At 41.9% G+C, this 19,301-nt stretch overlaps 1 protein-coding gene across 5 annotated transcripts in view; it reads left to right on the top strand.

Moving 5' to 3' along the window:
* The window catches only part of KLHL32 (kelch like family member 32), a 103,225-nt gene extending 85,025 nt beyond the window's left edge, over positions 1-18,200 (top strand). For all 5 annotated transcript variants that reach the window (XM_032443448.2, XM_015858869.3, XM_085541891.1 and 2 more), the window contains 5 exons: positions 1,375-2,101; positions 10,241-10,299; positions 12,719-12,911; positions 15,173-15,267; positions 16,992-18,200. In XM_032443448.2, the coding sequence (XP_032299339.1) occupies positions 1,375-2,101; positions 10,241-10,299; positions 12,719-12,911; positions 15,173-15,267; positions 16,992-17,153 (1,236 nt within the window). In that variant the 3' untranslated portion in view covers positions 17,154-18,200. The remainder of the gene's footprint in view (positions 1-1,374; positions 2,102-10,240; positions 10,300-12,718; positions 12,912-15,172; positions 15,268-16,991) is intronic.
* Positions 18,201-19,301: the final 1,101 nt, after the last annotated feature.

Genomic DNA, 19,301 nt, shown 5'->3' with positions numbered 1-19,301 from the left:
CTGTCCTTATCTAGAACCATCCAGTGTCTTTATGAATGATGTAAGAATGTAATAATAAAGTTTTTATTTTATTTTTTTTTCAGACAATCAGAAGAATGTGGAATTGTGTAATGGTCCACAAGCACTTTTGTAAATAAAATTAGGGTTGAGAATGTTGTTGGCAGACTGGAACAGTGACTTGAAGTAAGCAGTAGAATTAGTAATGACAGTTTTGTAGAAGTTCTCTGGGGGAAAAGATAAGAATAGTAGCACCGTCATTATTGCCTAGATCGGTAATACCATCGTATGTTAATGGTCTTGTGTAACAATATACAAACAAGAATGGCATAGACTGTTACAGTCTGTGATCTTTTCAATATGTACTCTTCTACTGCAGCCCTAAATGGAAGCTGATTTTCATCTTTTATGGATGAAAAGCAGTGATCATCAAACTCAAGGGCTGGACTGGTGGTTCTAGGGCTCTGGGGTACAAAACCAAAAATGGAAAATGAGGCAAGTGAGTTGAAAGGTGTAGAGGTCCATCACAATTAAAGAAGATGGTAGAGTATGAGGGGAAGTTTTCCTGTGAAAGTTGGGGTGTTTTCGCCACTGGAGATTTTCAAGAATTATGTAAACAATTCTTGAAATGGCTTAGGCCCTTTCTAGACTTTTTTCAGACCTGGATGGATTGAATACAATATAATTTCAAGTTTGTGTATCGTTTTGGCTGTTGATACCAGCTGCTATTGCTGATCAGTTTCAGAGTCTTTCTCTCTTCTTTCTTCCAGTCTCAAGCCATCAGAACCTCATCTCTGCTCCTCTCTGGTCCTTTTATGCTTCTCTCATTTTTATTTTTTTTATTTATTTTTAACAAAATAAATGAAGCAGGAAGAAAAAATTAAGGATTTATCTATTTATTTATTTATTTCATTTCTCATAGATTGAAGTAAAGGTAGAGGGAAGAGAATGTTGTGTTTCTTTTCTGATCATCTAACTGGAATTTTGCCTGTCTTTCTAGTGAACCTGTTGTCTCCAATGATCACGTAGTCCCTCTATTTTTATTATTGCTTCAGCAGCTTGATCCTGGACTGTGGTCTCCTGTAGCATTGGTAACTGTAGGAATATTGCATGTAGTGGTATTGCAGTCTGATAATACTGTGGAAATTCTTTTGGGGAATGATGCAGTACAATGCTTTTATGTGTATTGTAGGTGGATGTTTAGTACGTAACTTCTATGTTGACTCATATGCATTCATGACTACTTTTTTATGGACTGATATCACTACTTGGAATGCAAACACAGTTTTTTAAAGACCAAACTTTGGCAGATTGATATCCAAATAATTGGTGGTTTTTGTTTTTGGTTTTTTTTCCCTTCCTTCTCCCTACTTCTAGTTGGCTGTAAGGTGGTTGGAGCACAACTGCCACTACCAGTACATGGATGAGCTTCTCCAGTATGTCCGCTTTGGCCTTATGGATGTGGATACACTGCATACTGTAGCTCTTTCTCATCCTCTCGTCCAAGCTAGTGAAACCGCAACAGCGCTTGTTAATGAGGCCTTGGCTTACCACCAGAGTATCTATGCACAGCCAGTTTGGCAAACCAGAAGGACAAAACCCCGCTTCCAGTCAGACACTCTTTACATTATTGGTGGGAAGAAGCGTGAAATCTGTAAAGTGAAGGAATTGCGCTACTTCAACCCAGTCGATCAGGAGAACGTCCACATTGCAGGGATCGCGAACTGGAGTGAACTTGCACCGATGCCCATGGGGAGAAGCCACCACTGCGTTGCTGTCATGGGAGACTTTCTGTTTGTGGCGGGTGGGGAAGCTGAGCACTCCACGGGACGCACATGTGCTGTAAGGACTGCCTGTCGCTATGACCCCCGAACCAACTCCTGGGCAGAGATTGCTCCCATGAAGAACTGCCGGGAACACTTTGTGCTTGGAGCAGTGGATGAATACCTGTATGCAGTAGGAGGCAGAAATGAGTTACGTCAAGTCCTACCTACTGTGGAACGCTACTGTCCCAAGAAGAACAAGTGGACCTTTGTACAGTCCTTTGACCGATCTCTTTCATGCCATGCAGGATATGTGGTGGATGGTCTTCTTTGGATATCAGGTAGAAACATTTATTGCTGTTTGAGGTATTAACAAGATATCAAAATGTGGTCTTGAATGATGCTAGTAAATCGTCCTTGGTTTTATATGTCAGAATAACTTTTCTCTTAGGAGTGAGTATTTTAAAGAACTTAAGAATAGAAGCATGTAATGAAGCCTGATGGGAGTATAGGGACAGAACACAGCTGCCTACTAAATATGAAAGGGAGTTTTTAAACAGAAGGAAATCAACTTTTTACATGGGCAGGTAGTAACAGGACAAGAGGGAATGATTATAACTAAAACAGGGGAGACTTACATTAGATATTAGGAGGACATTTTACTCAGAGGATCATGTGGCACTGGCATGGTCTGCCCAGAGAAACTGTGGATGTTCCATCCCTGAAGGTGTTCCAGGCCAGGTTGGAGGGGGCCCTGGGAAGCCTGATCTGATGGGTGGCAACTGTGTCCACAGCAGGGAGTTGGAATTGAATGGTCTTTAAGATCCCTTCCAACCAAAGCCAATCTGTGATTGTGTGATTTCTGTGTTTTAAGTTGCATATATTGTGTATGCTACTTCCAATCACCATCCATAAATCACAGTGAATCAAAATGATAATGCACTTTTTGACAAGTTTTGAATTACAAATTCTGTGTGCTTGCTGAAAAACAAGAAAGCAAAACCCACTTTCTGTAGCATGATCAGGTACTACTGTGTTTATTCCTGAAATGGGGAATTAAATGCTTGTTGGCTTGTGTAGCTGCAAGGCTTAAAGGCAGGTGATTGAACTCCTCCTCCTTGCTCTTGAAGATATATTAACAAGCCACAGCAACCTTCATTAGAAATCCTGTGTGACTCTGACTTTCAATAACAAGTGCACAGGACTGGCTAAATGTAATCATAGCACTATGGCACAGGTAGATGAAAGTATAGGCCTTGTAATTGTAAACTAACATATCATTTGCAACTCAGTCTGATATGCTTTTTGTTGTACATGTGCTCATTGATGGCATTTGAGGACATCATCTCATTAGTCCCTGTAGTCACTTTTCTGGTATCAGTTGCATTGGAACAAGGTTGATACTGTCTGCAGAAGCACAGAGGCAAAATGGAAGCATCTTTTAGAAGGACGCATGTCATGGAAGGTGATAATGTTGACATATATATCAAGGAAGTCAATGAGTAGATAGGACCAGCCCTTGAAGAAAATGATCAGCATCAGGAGTCACAGAGATGCCTGACAGGCACTCTGGGTCACTTTCTGCAACAATAAGCTTTGAAGGATTTTTGTACAGTTTGTCTTGCGTGTTAAGTGTGCACATGGTCTGTTTTAAGAGCTGGGTATGGTACAGAAAGAGGATTTTTGATGTAGGGAATCAACGGGGTGTGTTCAAAGCCTTCCCCCATTCATTCATTACTTCCTCTATTCCATCAGTGGAAAGAGATGAGTGCCTGTGATGGGCAAGGCAAAGCATGAAGGTGCTAGTTCTACTATATCTTTATTATTATTATTATTATTATTATTATTATTACCTTTCTCTTGTGGTTTACAGTTGGCAGTTTCCGTTTCTGACAAACAGCACTTTTTAGGAAGTTATCCTAAACAGATCTGAATAAAGTCATTGAAAGAGCACTAGAAGTACTTGTCAGAGGATGGTTCTTGCTCTAGTAGATGAAAAATTATATGATTTTTTTTAAATCTTTTTTTTTTTTTTTTCTGTACTAAAATAACAAACAGGCAAACTCTACCCAGGGTACAGGCTGAGAGAGGGAGCTGGGGCTCTTCAGCCTAGATAAAATGGGGGGACCTTATAGAGACGTTCCAGAACCTGAAAGGGTTCTACAGGAAAACTGGGAAGGGACTTTTTATAAGGGTGTATAGCAACAGGATGAGGGGAAATGGCTTTAAACTGGGATGGGGTAGATTTAGATGAGATATCAGGAAGAAACTGTGTACTGTGAGGGTAGTGAGACACTGGAATAGGTTGCCCAGTGAGGCTGTGAATGCCCCCTCCCTGGAAGCCTTCAAGGCCAGGCTGGATGGGGCTTTGAGCAACCTGGTCAAGTGGAAGGTGTCTCTGGGATTGCAACCTAATGATCTTAAAAGTCCCTTCCAACACAAACCATTCTATGATTCTATTATATTATGCTGGGGATTAATTAATGTGTTTAGTTATGGAAGTGGAATATGTGCATGCCTGTGTGTTCAGATGCTATTGGGATTTATTTAATGCAGCAGTGTGATATTGTGTTCAAGGATACATATTTAATACACTTGTGGAAACAGGGAAAGAAGTCATAGAAGCCTGTTAGATGAACTGCCAAGAAATTGCAAAAACAAAAGAAATTTTACCAGTATTGTTCCACATATATTTGAAAATGCAACATTGCTCCTGTGGTAAAAACCAATGGTGTATGAAGTTTTGGAAGCAGAGTAAACTAGATAGGGCTTTTTAGGTTTGTTTTTCTCTCTGTAGCTTTGAAGTAACTGCTTAGCAGCTTTGAGTTGCTAAGTTCTGATGGTTTACTGTAGATTATGAGATGCGGTATTTCCACGCATATTGATTTGAATTATGTACTCAGAAATTGAATGCTGGGATTTATCTGTTGAACATAGTTATTTTTAAAATAAAGCTAGGTGGAGATGTTTTAACTGTAACTTGTTTTCTACTATTAATTGATTGCGTAGGGGTATGTACATATATTCAGGGGCATTCAGGGGTAGAGGAATGATACATGGAGATGTTTTATTGTGCTAAAATATCAGTAGTTGCTGATGAAAAAATCTGCTGCTCCACCATCAAAAATAAGTTGTTAGTGTAAGAATAATCAGTAATGCAGGAGGGAACCTAATTTTTAAGTATCTGATCTAAAATTATGTGATTAAAAAATTAGTCAGAGTTAGGGATGTTCGTGAGCAGTATCCCTGCTGCTTTCTGGGAAATTCAGGTCATCAGCATTGCTCTCAAAGTCAGTCTGATGCTACTAGCTGGCACAACTACTATGAAAGTCTGCCCAGTTTTTTAATAAGCGAATAAGTTAAATAGTAGTAGTATAAATTTTTAGACCTTGTATCTGTGGAGAAAGTCATCAAAATATGATCCACGTTGACTTATTTAACGGTCAAAATTATAGTACCTTTGCTACAAGCCCTTTCCTTCTATGGCTTTGCTAATCAAAGGCTGACTAGAATTAAAGGCTTTTCTGTCATCATTACTGGGATTCATTGTCAGTTTTACTTTGCATCTACTTTAGGAAGAGTACAAGAAGGAATCAAAACCCACAGGGTCTAAAATCTTGGTGGAGGTGGCAGGGAAGGGCAGGAAGCAAAGTGTGTGGCACAAGGGCATGCAGGAGCTGGGATATAGGTGGTGCAGGGATGCAAGGACTTCTAAGCTGCCTCCACTCCTCTGGACCCTTTACCTGCCTGAAGACTTGGAACAAGCATGATTCTCTAGATGGCAAAAGTAGGCTCAGTTCTATGTATATTGTGAAGCATCCTTTTATATTTGTGCTTTTTTTTCCTAACTTTTTTTTTTTTTTTTTCAAACAACTCTATTTAATTTTATCTTCTTATTTTAAAAAGTGAATGGTAATTCCTTGAAGTAAGTTCTCTGCATTGACAGTACAGCATCAGGCAGATGGCTTTGAAATTTTACAGGAAGATGAATCTTAGAGGCCCCAGTTCTCATCTGACACCCTGATCCCTTTCACAAACGCATTGCGCGCCACATGCTAGCAAAGCGAAGTATTCGAGTGAGAGAGCCACAAACTGCACCGAGCCCCTTGGAGTTCAGCATTACTAACAATCACTTCCTATAAAAGCAGTGAAACATTTTCCATAACAGTGAGAACTTGAACTATGCCTTTTTTTTTTCTTCATCCTCCATGGTGCATGCAAATCTGGAGACTTCTTTTTCTATAGGGGTCAGCCTTTTTCCTACTGTTAGGTGCCGTGCATGTATAGATTGGGTTGTGCAGAGACGGGGGGGACCTCTGCCAGGCCGTCAGCTCAGTGCCACTTCTCCATCTGCAGGGGAGATGAGGGTCTGTCCTCCCTGGTGAAGTGCTCAGGAGGCCGCACAAGAGGTGCTGCTGAGAGCCAGTACCGCCCTGTTGTTCCACAGAGGTTGGAGCCGCCTGACCTGAAAGCTGACGGCTGAACTCACATCTTGACGTATGTGGGAAAACTCAGTTCTGTGGGAGAAAAACAACCAACCCCCTACAACTGCATCATATTTAATAATGTGGGTTTTTTTTGTTTGTTTGTTTATTTTTTCAAAAATCAAGATTCAAGGTTGTGGGGTTTTTAATTTTCAAGGTTTTTAATCACTAGACTTCTTTTTTTTCCCCTGGTGGTGAGATTTTGACCGATGAAATTATGGAGATCACGTATCTTGGAGAACTATTGAATTGGGAGTGAAAAGTATTACATTACTATTAGTATGCTGTATGTTGTGGGGAGATCTTTTTTTCCCCAGTAAATCCCTGTAATATCGTTTTATGAAAAATGGATCTGAAATAAATAGGAGTCTACAGTATCTAACCAAATCCAATTTTGTGGTGCAGCAGGCACAGAAAATGCCATGTATAGAGGCTTAATAAGGAGATAAATTGTCTCTGTGACCCAGTCTAAGTCTGGATGTGGGATAGTGTTTCTTTTTTTATTATTATTATCTTTTAATAAAGATAATCATAGAATCATACAATGGCTAGGGTTGGAAGGGACCTCAAAGATCATCCAATTCAAACCTCACAGCTTTCAAGCGCAGACATTATAGATCTGATGTCATTAATTCTTTGTAGATTGAAAGTAAGCACTCAGGCTGGGAAGAGAATGGTTTGACAGCAGCTCTGAGGAGAAGGATTTGGGGGGTGTCAATTGATGAAAGACTTAACATGAGCCAGCAGTGTGCTCTCACAGTCCAGAAGGCCAGCTGTCCTGGGTTGCATGAAGCATGACCAGCAGATCAAGGGAGGTGATTCTTCCCCTCTACTCTGCTCTCATGAGACCCCACCTGGACTAGTGCACCCAGTTCTGATGTCCCCAGCACAAGAAGGACATGGAGCTGTTGGGGCAGGTCCAGGGGAGGGTCAGAAAAATGATCAGGGGGCTGGAACATCAGTCCTGATGGGACAGGCTGAGAGAGCTGGGGCTATTCAGCCTGGAGAAGAGGAGGTTCCAGGGGGACCTTATAGTGGCATTCCAGTACCTGAAGGAAAGCTGGGAAGGGACTTTATAAAAAGATATATAGCAACAGGATGAGGGAAAATGGCTTTAGTTTGGAAGAGAGTAGAATTAGATAAGATATTAGGAAGAAACTGTGTACTGTGAGGGTGGTGAGACACTGGAACAGGTTGCCCAGTGAGACTGTGAATGTCCCTTCTTTAGAAGCCTTCAAGGCTGGACTGAATGGGGCTTTGAGCAATCTGGTCTAGTGGGAGGTGTCTCTGCCTACAGCAGAGGGATTGTAACTTGAAGATTTTAAATGTCCCTGCCGACACAATCCATTCTTTAATTCTATGTTTTTTACTGATTTAAAAAATATATATACAAGAAGATAGGGCTTGTGCCCCTCTTGTTGACAGCTAGTTTGCATCCAGAGAGGACTGTCATAGTTTGGAGCTGCCATTGGTGCCTTTAAGGGTGTATGGGGGTGAGAGAAGATGTTGTCGCTCAACTGCCCTCACTGCACCTGTGCTGGCTGAATAGAAGGCTTGCGTGATCTCCTATTTAGCACAAAGGCAGGAGAGAGAGGAGAGATTTCTATTTTAAAACAGCAGAGCATCGTAGGGCGCGCTTCCTGAGCTTGCTATATTCCATGTATTTGCTGGAAGGAGTGCACACGGGGAGCTCTCTGCCAACATGTGGTTTTACACATCTCCCAGCAAACTGGGATTCATGTGCACAGCCTAGCACCCGGGGACTTTCGGAGAGAGTGGTGAGATTTTCTGTGGGATTTGGATTGGGTGAGATTTCTCAAGTCAGATGCGGGTCTTACTAGGACATGATATAAATATGGATGATAAATGTCTGATTGGGAAAATGGTGCTAAACCTCCTGCCTGCCACCCTTCTCTTCTTGGAGGTGGCTTTATCGAAGGCCCCTTTCAATGCAGTTTGTGTTTTGTTTGGGTGCTGAAACAAACCAAAATATTTTGCACGTTTGGGGAAGGGGAGGATAAGCCCCATCCAGCTTACAGGAATTTCTTTGTGCAAAGGGGCACTGTAGTGCTGGGAACTTAAGGGTTCTGGAGGGCTGAGAAGGCAGTCGTGGTCTGCCTCACAGCATCTGCTGTGAAAGGAGAGAGCAACAGTGCTCCTGGCTCTGTAACAACTTCTGTAAGCTGGACTTCCCATGGATGCCATCCTGCAGGAACAAGGAAGATGCAGGCTTCTCCTGGGGGCACTCCTTGCCTTCCTGAGATTTTAGTCCTCAGAGCAAGCTGCTGGTGCCAGAATGGTTTGTAAAATCCACTGAGCACTGACTGAGCTGTTAGTTTTGATGCCATCGGATCAGCCAGACATTTTTTTTGCTTCCCTTAATTGATTCACTACCACATTAGCTGCCATGACTTAACATCAGCGTTCATAGGATGGTTTGTAGTTTCAAGTCTTAGAGTGTTATTACCATACCTCTCTCTTCCTTCCTCATAGAAAGTACTGCAGGGCAGTTCAAGAAATCATTTCGGAATTACCCCAGTTTTATTTCTGTTTTATTTTTTTCTTCTGAAAGTACGTATTATTTTTAGTACCATTTAAACTTTTTATTCCTTATCCTATTTTTTAGGAGATATATTAATCTTATGCCCTTTCCCAACTGCCTGCAGTATTTTTAAAGAATAGTTCAAGAGGACATAATAGACTTGTTAAATTTGAATTTTGGCAGAAAAATTTAAACTTTTGCTATAGCACTTCAAAGTTAGGAGGAACTCGAGTTTGAAAATTGATGCAGATATAAGATGGCATATTTAATGACAGATGTATCTATAGAAACCTGTTAAGATGCAGATTATCCCCCTGGGGAGGGGAGATCAAAACTGCCAATCTATAAAATATACTTGTTAGGGGAAGGCATGGAATCTATCTCTGCGAGCACTTTGATTGCAGGGGACAGTGTAGCAGCATGTGGCATCATAACCTAAGAGCAGACAAATCAGCTTGATGACTTTCAAAGCCAAGAATACTGCTGGAGGCAAGGGTACTCCAGTCTAGAAGAAATTAAAACATATAGAGACTGTTATTAATTCCAGATCTATTTTTGTGTAGTCAAATCTGTATGCAAATCCTTAGCATCTCATTTTGGCAGATTAATCTAAAAGTGAAGAGCGGTATGTGAAGGGAATGTAATGATAAAACACCACAGATGAGCAATATTGCAGGGAAAAAATGTAAGCTATGTACTTGATACGAGGGGCTCTTTGTGAAGAGAGGAAAATAATTTTGCTCTTTTGCTAATTTCATTATTTTATAAGGAAGCAGCCCCATTCTTTTTTCTTCCTCCATATCTTTCACCCACACATGGAGATGTGCCTTCAGAACAAGAAGGGGCCCAGCACTGTGTTTCTGTTGTACTTCCTGTAGGTTAGCATTCTGAAGGCAACTGTCCAAGCAACTATGGTTCTTATTTGTTCGATGCACTAAGCTGACATCCCATTTATAAACATCGGGAGTGAAAATAGCTTTGTAAAAGTATTGAATTTCAGGCATTAGAAAATATTATTTTGGGGTTGTGGCTGATGGCCACTAACAAAGGCTGCACAACAGTGTGGAGACAAATAACAGTGTGAGATCAGAAATGACAGCAACTGTTGCTTTCCAAGGCATGTTCTTGTGTGTAATGTACAGCTGTAGGATAGGGGTTGTGTGACCACTGTGGAGGAATCTCCTACCACAAGACTATGACAAAGCCAGAAGATATTTGCCCTGCAGTACAGAATGTATGTGATAAATGCAGACTTTCCTTCAAAGAGATGTGGAATGCAGTTGCAGTTGACAAAGGTGCAGTGGCATGTGAGTGTAACTGGGGGTATGCAATGTAATCTTGTCAGCAAATGGACCCAACAGTTGGCTATTTTACTGTACCACACACATCTTGGTCCTGGTTTTGCCTATGTGAAACAAAAAATACATATGTAACCTGTATGAACTCTTTCATAGGAGGAGTAACAAATACTGCACAGTATCAAAACAGGCTCATGGTCTATGATCCCAAGCAGGTGGGTATCTGTGTTGTATGCATTTCTCTCTTTATCTTTCATTTCAAACAGGTCTCTTACCAAATGCATGCTGTGATTTCTTAAGTTTAAGATGCTATATATTTGAGTTGATGGTGTATTAAATTCACTTTGTACTGATGTGTGTTTAACAGAGTAATGGACACCCTGGCTGATTTTTACATTTTTGATGCCTGTACATTTTAGAAACCTTTCAGATTAAATGCTTAGAAACTTGGAATAAATGTATTTTAAGCTGCTCTACTTACAAGTGTTTTTAAATTTTGTTTTGCTTGTTCATTTGTTTGTAATCCAACAGCCCTCAGCAGCATGTACTCAAGGCCAGTGTCACAAAGCTGCTTCTTTTATATTTCAGCTTTCAATTACATATACGCAAGCTTTTTGTTTTCTCCATACTTTTGGAACTACGTTACATGTCAGTGCCTTATTCTGCTGACTGCAAGGGTGCCTGTCATTTCATTACAAGTACTTAAAATGTCTTTTAGGGATTATTTCATACATTATGTACTTGTTTTGATTAGGTTAGCAGGGCTCAGTGACCATTTCAGGAACTTAGGGCATGGTTATGCCCTCTTGCTAGTATTAGGAAATAGAAGTCCTAAGCTTGCAATCAGAGTTGCACAGCCTGGTTTACTCCCACATGGGAAGGTGTTGACTTCTCTGATAACAGGATAGTTCCTTTGGTTGCTGTCTGTGGGTCCAAATTCTGCCAAGAGACACATTACTGTGGTTTTAAGGCATACTACAAATGGGTGCTGAAGCACAAAACAGACCCTGACAGAGCTGCCTTGCCCTTTATGAGGTACATCCAGATAATTGACTGCACAAGTGCCAGTTCTACCCCAGACCTCGGCACGCCATAATTACAGGCAGCATTCTCATTTTGCTCGTGACTGGGACACTCACTGAGCTCCTGTTTCTCTGTCACATGTCCTTTGCTGTGGCTTCTGCTGGTGTGGCTTTGGAAGTTGTACCCCAAAATATGAGTGGCAACTCGAGCACATGGTGCTGGTTCTGAGAAGCCCAGCTCGACATATAAAGAGTTAAGGAGGAAGCATGCGTTTGCCTCCTTCAAATGAGGCCTGCTTCATGTTTGTACACACATGCTCTTTTTAAAAATTCTGCTGGCATATTGTTTACGGTGGGTACTGGAAACCATCACATCTGCTTGCATCTCGCACAGAATCTCAATAACTCCATCATTCAGTGCTCGTGCTCGCTTCTGCGCGAGGCCTTTGTGGCAAGTCGATAATGCCTGCCATCTGCCACAGAGCACACAGCTACCTGCCAGCAAGCCGGCCGGGGTGACCTCTGCTTCCCCACCACTGATTAGCATGCACACACTGCCTTATTAGAAATGACCCCGCCAGGCCCCTCACTTTCGTTGCCTTTGCAGCGTGCAGAGGCTCACCTGGCAGGCACCGCAGTGGAGGAACCTGAAGATATAATCAGGGGATGCAGGCAGGCTTTGCAAAGCAGATGGTGCCTATAGTCTCATGTTAAGAGACTGGACTACTAATGCAAGCATTAATGCCTAATACTCAACTGTTACACATTGAAATGTATAGCTATATATTGCAGAGGTTAAAAGGCTGTGTTATTAGAGACTCTTGAGCCACCACAAGCACTAGCACGTGTAACACAAAGAATTTCCTTGCAGATTTTAACTTCTTCCACGTAGATAAATTAATCTTGTCGATTACCAGGTTATTTGCTGCTGTAAGCTGTGTAAGCATGGTAGAAGCAATTGCTTTCCTGCATTTAAAATACTGTGCTGTAATTGCTCGTCTTTTGTGTCCTCCCTCCACCCCTCAAACAGTAGAATTCCTGAATATTGTTAACAGGAGGAAAAATATGCAAAAGGATGTTACTTTGTGAGTGCCTGCAAATAAAGGGTTAGCATTAAACCAAGTGCACAAATCATTTAAGAATATCCTTTAGGAAATTATTTTTCCCTGTTGCTTCACTCCCCAAGGATAAGACCAAATAAGCTTCTGAATAATGAGAGGTAGAAGGATCTCTCTTCTCTCTCAGAACTGGTTGGTACAGACATGTTAGTGCTTTATACAAAGGATTCATCTAATAGTCTTGCTTAAGGAGGATTTGCTACTGAATTTTGCAGAGGAAAAAAAAAAACAACCCACAGCAAAACAGGCTTTGAAGCCTCATGAGCTAAACAGAAAAACAGAGCAAGTAATACTCTCATATTAATAAATTTAAATGTGAGAACTGTAAACTACACGTTGAAATCTGTTATAGCTAGTGGATGCATGCTTAACATGTGAATTACACAGGTATATACACCTTGGGTCTCTAGCCAAGGGTGAGAACACCAGTAAATGCTGATGTCATTGTACTGCTAATAGAGGTATGACAACAAGCTCTGGCTTTTCCTTTGCAGAACAAGTGGTTAAGCCGTAGCCCAATGCTGCAGAGGAGGGTGTATCACTCCATGGCTGCTGTCCAAAGGAAACTCTACGTGCTAGGTGGGAATGACCTGGACTACAACAATGATCGGATCCTGGTTCGGCACATAGACTCCTACAGCATTGATGCTGACCAGTGGACACGTTGCAGCTTCAACATGTTGACAGGCAAGTGTTGTGTACAAGAAGGAGAAAAATCACTACTATTAAATTAAAACATAAGTCCTTTGCCCTTTTCATGCCTTTGGTATGTGGAATTCCACAGTTCCACCGCTGTTATCTCTAGCTTAGGGGTCACTGTTGGCTCACAAGAGTTTTGATTACTGTCCTGGCATTCATTGTTCAAGAAAATATTTGTTTTAGGATATTGCAGGCTGTGTTTTTAGAAAGACACACACTGTTAAGTAGGAAAGCAAAAATACTTTGTTGTACTGTTTCCAGTACTTATTTTTGATTCTCCAGAAGCTTATATGCACTGATGGATTTAGTTCCATGTTTGGTGTGTACAATAGGTAGATGCATCTCTACCATAACATCATTATTATGTCTTTCTGCTGGCACACTAGATCAAGGCTTATGCTGAAATCCATTAACTGTCACTTATTTCCAAACACTGTCATCTTTATGCATTTCCAGAAAGGAGGTGCTTTTGTTGGAAGTCTATCAAATCAAAGATGCATTGAGTAGCTTGGGCAGCTATGTCATCTGCAGAGTTTCTTATTACGGTCATTAGGTGGAACTGTTCCAGTTTCAACTCTCAACTCTCAGTCCCTGCCATACCATCCACCAAACATCACCACTGCCTGGTGGTGTGACTCCCAGATAAACTATTAGTTTAATCCCTGGTAGAGGCAGGCAAGTGACACATTCTTAGAGTATTCTCAGCATCAAAAGTAGCTTGGCAGAAGAGAAGGGAGGCTGCAGTGAGCTTCTCTCATGTAACTAGTGATAGGATGAGAGGGAATGGCCTCAAGTTGCACCGGAGGAGATTCAGGCTGGACATTAGGAAATACTACTTTTCTGAAAGAGTGGTCAGGCACTGGAATGGGCTGTGAAAGGAAGATGGTGGAGTCACTGACCCTGGAGGTGTTCAAGGAACGTTTAGATGTTGTGTTGAGGGACATCGTTTAGTGAGAACTATTGTTGATGTGTCAATGGTTGGACTGGGTGATCTTGTAGGTCTTTTCCAACCTTGGCTATTCTGTCATTCTGCGATGCATTTCCAGGAAAGCCCAACATTAATGTTGGGGTGTTCTCTTCTGCAGCAGACTTGGAGCTTCTTTAGTAACAGTTTTGTCTGTCAAAATGTTTCAGCACAGACTGCTGAAATCCTAGAAATGAGCCTACCTCACTTTTCATAATCTTGCATTCACTTGTGTGTTTTACCACTCAAAAAGGATACAAAGGATTTAGGAAATTGACTAGAAACTCAGGACAACTGGAAACAACATGTCAGAGCAATGAGTGCTTGACATGTGAGGCAGTCACCTGGTGTCATTTTCCTTTTGGTAGATTTAAAAGCTGTTATAGTGTCATCTTTGTTCTTTACGATAATGTATTGGGTTTGTTAATCTCTGCAATCTTCAGGAGGATGCTCGGTTTCTGAGTTAGATCATCAGAGTCCTTCATGGACACTAGGTAAAGATGCTTGGATCAAAAAGGAAGAATTGCATGCTGTCAAACAGATCTAGTTTATCATATTCATATTGCTCTCCATTTGAATGATTTCTTCTATTTCATGTTAATTTCCCTTCAGAATGACTGGCTTTGAGAAAGATTCCTGATTTGTAACTGCAAAAGTCCTGGCACTGGAGGCACCCTTGCTCTGGAGCTGACCCAGTGCCACCATATGCTTGCTCCCACAGCCCGCACCTGAACTTTTCTCTGTGACTCCACAACTGGCAGTAGGCATTGCACCATGTAGCACAGATTTTAAAGCTTTATTTATACTTCAGAACCTCCAGATTAGTTAAGGAGATGGCTGCTGTTGGAGTGAGCTTACACAGCAGCTCCTGCAGTTTTCCCTATTGTATCTGTAATGGGGACAGAGGTGAATTCAGGTCCTTCAGTATGTCTGTGTTAAATGGGTGAGCACGATGGTAGCTGGTAACTGGCAGGGAGCTCAGCCATCACCTATGAAATAAAAGTGCACAGAAACCACTGAGAAGTCAGCATATGGTCCCCTGCCCAGTCCCACCGTGCATCTGTGACACAATTCATCTGTTGTATCGCTCTGGACAGCACCGTCCTGAGCTCCTGCAGACAGCAGAGCACAGCCCTCACGTTTCACATCAATTGTTGCAAGTTGTCAACTCTGCAACTCAAGTTACTGCCAAGTGCATTTGCATCTTACTGCAGAACTCCAGCACTCAGTGTTAAAAGGGTTAATTAAACATTGGAAGTGTTTTCTATTCCTTTTTTCCCTTTAGGTCAAAACGAGTCTGGAGTTGCGGTCCACAATGGTAGAATATATTTAGTTGGCGGCTATTCAATTTGGACAAATGAGCCTCTGGCATGTATCCAGGTGAGTGATTTAGGTTTCTTTTAAAGTCTTTTCCAATAATTTTGCAAGGAGATGTTTTGCACAGAGGTTATTCAAAAAGGAAAATGCAGGTGAAGTGGAGAGATTAAGGATGTTTCTTAAGCAGCCCCGGAGCCTCCATAAACCTGAGAGGAAATGCAGATATTAAGAAGTATTTCCGGGTTAGCAATTAAATTTAATTATTCTAAGTAAGGTATTCTAGGAAAACAGGGTTGAGGAATCTCTCCTTTAACAAGATTTGAGTAAAACAGTGGGTATATTCTCAGGTTACACAGCAGAGTTCAAAAGTAAAAGAGATGCAGAAATGGACAGTGGGCTAACATATTTTCAGCCATTCTTGTGATGTTGTTCCTCTCAAAGCCGTCTTTCAGAAGAGCAGCCAGAGTTAATGAGTCGCTCTTTGGCAAAGTTCAGTAAGCCTGCAACCTGCCCTAGCGCTTACTGCTTCAAAGCTTGAATGGAAGTTTTGATCCCTGCTGTAGGCAGTAGATTGTTCAGTAAACTCCTCTGCTCTCTCATCTCGTGTAACAGCGGCTTACCTGCAGATCCCTGTCCTTCAGATGTTCCCATACAGAAATTAGTTGTTCTTATCTTCCTGCAGTCTTCTGAGTGAAGCCAATCTGCATCGTGGCCATAGCTTTCTGTAACTGCCCAGCTGGTCACACAGGAACTCTTGGTTCCATCTCTGTTTCTGCACTTTTGCTGATAAGCAATATTTTCATTAGCTTCCAAGTGAACATTTTAGAATTTAACCTTCAAGCTGTCCCGTAAAGATGGAAGTTAGACCCAGCAGAAGGGAATGTGTCAGATGTTTAGCTGTTGATCTTATAATGAAGGCATATTAGCTGGAGTTTGTAAAGAGCAGAGCAAGATAAACAGTTAAAGTCTTACTCTTCTGATAGCATCGTCGTGTGTTACTAAGATGTTGGACACCATATCTAAAAATTTTCCTTGGAAAAGAAAACACAGGTAGGTTGAGGAACACAAGTTGAAATACAGTACTCTGAATGGAGTAATAAGCAGCAGAGTATCAAGGTGGTGGCCATGGTACACAGCTATGCTCGTTTATAGTCAGTGAGTAGTTTGCAGTTTAAATAGTGCTTAGGGACAGGTGATGATGAGCCTGAGATCTCACTTTCATAATGGAAATTTGCCCTCTTCCTTAAACTGGTTGTGCTGGAAACTTGCCTGATACAGTCCCAACATTAATAGGAACAGGAGGGTAAGGATGCTCTGGCAGAGCTGTTGGCCCTGTGCCTGGCTTTCACCGATGAAACCAGCCCTTTTATCTTCAAATCCAGAAAGTCTGAGTTTGCTGTTGCCTTTGGAATAAAACCCATTTTTTTTCCCCATACATCTTCATTGTCTTTAAGTCATTCATGTATTTAGTCTTTCCAGTTTCCCCTGCTCCCTGTGCACCAGGTTTACAAATGAATCATGCTTTGTGACAACTGCTCAGCATTTTGGTGCTCTGCTCATGTGGCTGCACCGCCAAATGTCACTGTCTGCTGTGAAGTGGCTAAGCTAGGATAAGAGTTGTGTGATAAGGACAGCAATAAATCACCAGATCCCCAAGCGCAATCTAGAAGTGATCTGAAACTACATTTCTGCTGGAATTAGTAGTGCATTCATGCATTCTGTGCCAGCAAATTTATTTCAGACTTCTTCTGTGATCCCTGAAATGTTTTCTATGCTTTATCCTGCAGGTGCTGGATGTCAGCAAGGAAGGAAAGGAAGAAGTTTTCTATGGGCCCACGCTGCCATTTGCTTCCAATGGGATAGCAGCGTGCTTTCTTCCAGCTCCCTATTTCACATGCCCCAACCTTCAGACCCTGCAAGTGCCTCACCATAGGATGAGCACGATGTGAGATGAGGAGCATGTGCGTCATTAACAGTGACACATGGTGGGCGAAAATCAGACCCCCTGGATGGAAGGGGTCTTTGGATCTGCACAAAGAATCCACCCTCATCAGGCTGCTGCTTTATTGTCACACATTTGTCTTAATGTCGGACCACGATAGGCAGAAAGGAAGCTACAAAACCTGTGGTATCTCTACTCCTCTGTCTCAGCTGCAGAGGTGTGTCCATGAGAGCATTTGGCATTTCTGGTGACTACTTGCTGCCTGTCTCTATATGATTCCATTATGCAACTCATAAGGCATTGTGATGCTCTCGGCTCCCCTCTGGGCTGCTCTTCTTTGGAGTCTGCACGTTCTGTTGTTCACCAATGGCACTTTCAAAGACAGTAGGAAGTACTGTTTGTGTTGACAAAGATGGTATAATACTGCAGTAATTATGCAACTTACTTGATACCTTTGGCAAAAAGAATAACAAATGTGTTGACTTCCAATTCCAAGCTCCATTGTTTACAGTTTCTCATTTAATTATATTTCATTTTAAATTTAAATACTGTGAAGCATATTAAAACAAAAATAACAACCAAACAAGCCCTGTAGTGTCTGAGGAACATGTGAAAATTTGCAAAGGACAAAGAAGCTGAAGCTTCACAGTTAAGAGCAAGTCTGAACCAAATATGCTTGTCTGGGAGTCTAAAGATCACGTGGGATGTCTTTTACCAAGGTCTGCTATCAAATAAATGTTACCTTCAGTCACATGATCAATTCCTCCTGACACCTGCTGTCTTTTAATGGGTGGAGAACAGCCTCTTACTGTGTAATTAAAATATGCCGTTTACTTAATATTTTTAATATTGAGTTTGTAAGGGGTCACCACATTTACAATTATCAACAAACAGTCTCATTTTGTCCAACATATGGTCCCACAAATCACAGGTCTCCAGAGGCTGAACAGGTGTGTAACAATGTCAACATTTATTTATTCTTTGGATTTTTACGGTGCGTCTCCCTTCCATACTCAGGCATATGCCACTTCACAATAAATACTCTAACCTGTTATATCTTGGCTTTGCTTGGCTCCTGCAGCCCCTGTCTCTTATTTTCATCTTTTTTTTTTTTTTTTTTTTTTTTTTTTTTTTTTTTTTCATATCTGACAGCAACTTTGATGTCTGTAAATATTAACCAAGCATATGATTAAATCTTTATTTATGCTTCATGGGCACTACGCACTGCTTTACCTGCTGATCTGTTCCCTGCTCCTGTGCTATCTGAGCAGACCTGTGCAGTTCCTGCTGACATTCACACAAATGCCAGATGTAGAAGATGTCCCAGCAAGAGGCTGTGAGTGCTGGACATGAATTACCTGGTGAGCAGCACTTCCAGGCCAAACACATCTTCATAAGGGCCTGCTTAGCAGTACTATGAGGTGAGCTCTATCACTTTGTGCCATCTAAGTCTCAAGATAGACAGAGTAGTAACATGTCACTTTGCTTTTTCCAGTAGTTTTAAGGTTATGAAGTTTTTGTTTGTTTTGTTGGATTTTCTTAGCAGCCTTTGAATGCGTAGAGCTGGGCTCCATCTGTGTGGTTTGTACAGACAATACCTGAAAGGAGATTGCGGTGAAAGGGTCGGTCTCTGCTCCCCACTAACTAGTGACAGGGTGAGAGGTGATGGCCTCAAGTTGTGCCAGGGGATGTCCAAGTTGTATATTATAAAGAATTTCTTCCCTAGAAGAGTAGTCAGGCACAGGTTGCCCAGGGAGGTGGTGCAGTCACCCTCCCTGGAGGTGCTCAAGACATGTGTGGATGTGCTCACTGGGCATGGTGGGGGTAGGCTGGGGGGTTGAACAGTGTGTTTTGAGTGGTCTCTGGAAGCCATAATGATTCTTTGGGCGGTGTGTGTGGCCCAGGCCTTGTTCTCAGTTCTGTATGGCCCCAGGCCTATACCAGAGGGAATGTGCCAGGTGAGCGAGCAGCTTTCACCCTGTGCAGAGCCATCCTCATGCTTGCAGACAAGGGTGCTGTGGTCTTTCAGCCTGTCTAAGCTCCACTGTGATGCTTTTATTCCTAGGCCTTGTATCCTCCCACAGCTGCAGCTCTGCATTTTGTCTGAGCTGTTCTTCCTGGAGCTGAGCTGGGGTCACTGCCTCATGCAGTGCAG

The sequence above is a fragment of the Coturnix japonica genome, chromosome 3, assembly GCF_054131305.1.
Source record: "Coturnix japonica strain WE chromosome 3, WE-NBRP24, whole genome shotgun sequence".
Taxonomy (NCBI): Eukaryota; Metazoa; Chordata; class Aves; order Galliformes; family Phasianidae; genus Coturnix; species Coturnix japonica.
The sequence above is the reverse complement of the archived record's forward strand: the minus strand, read 5'-3'. Positions and strand labels throughout refer to the sequence as shown.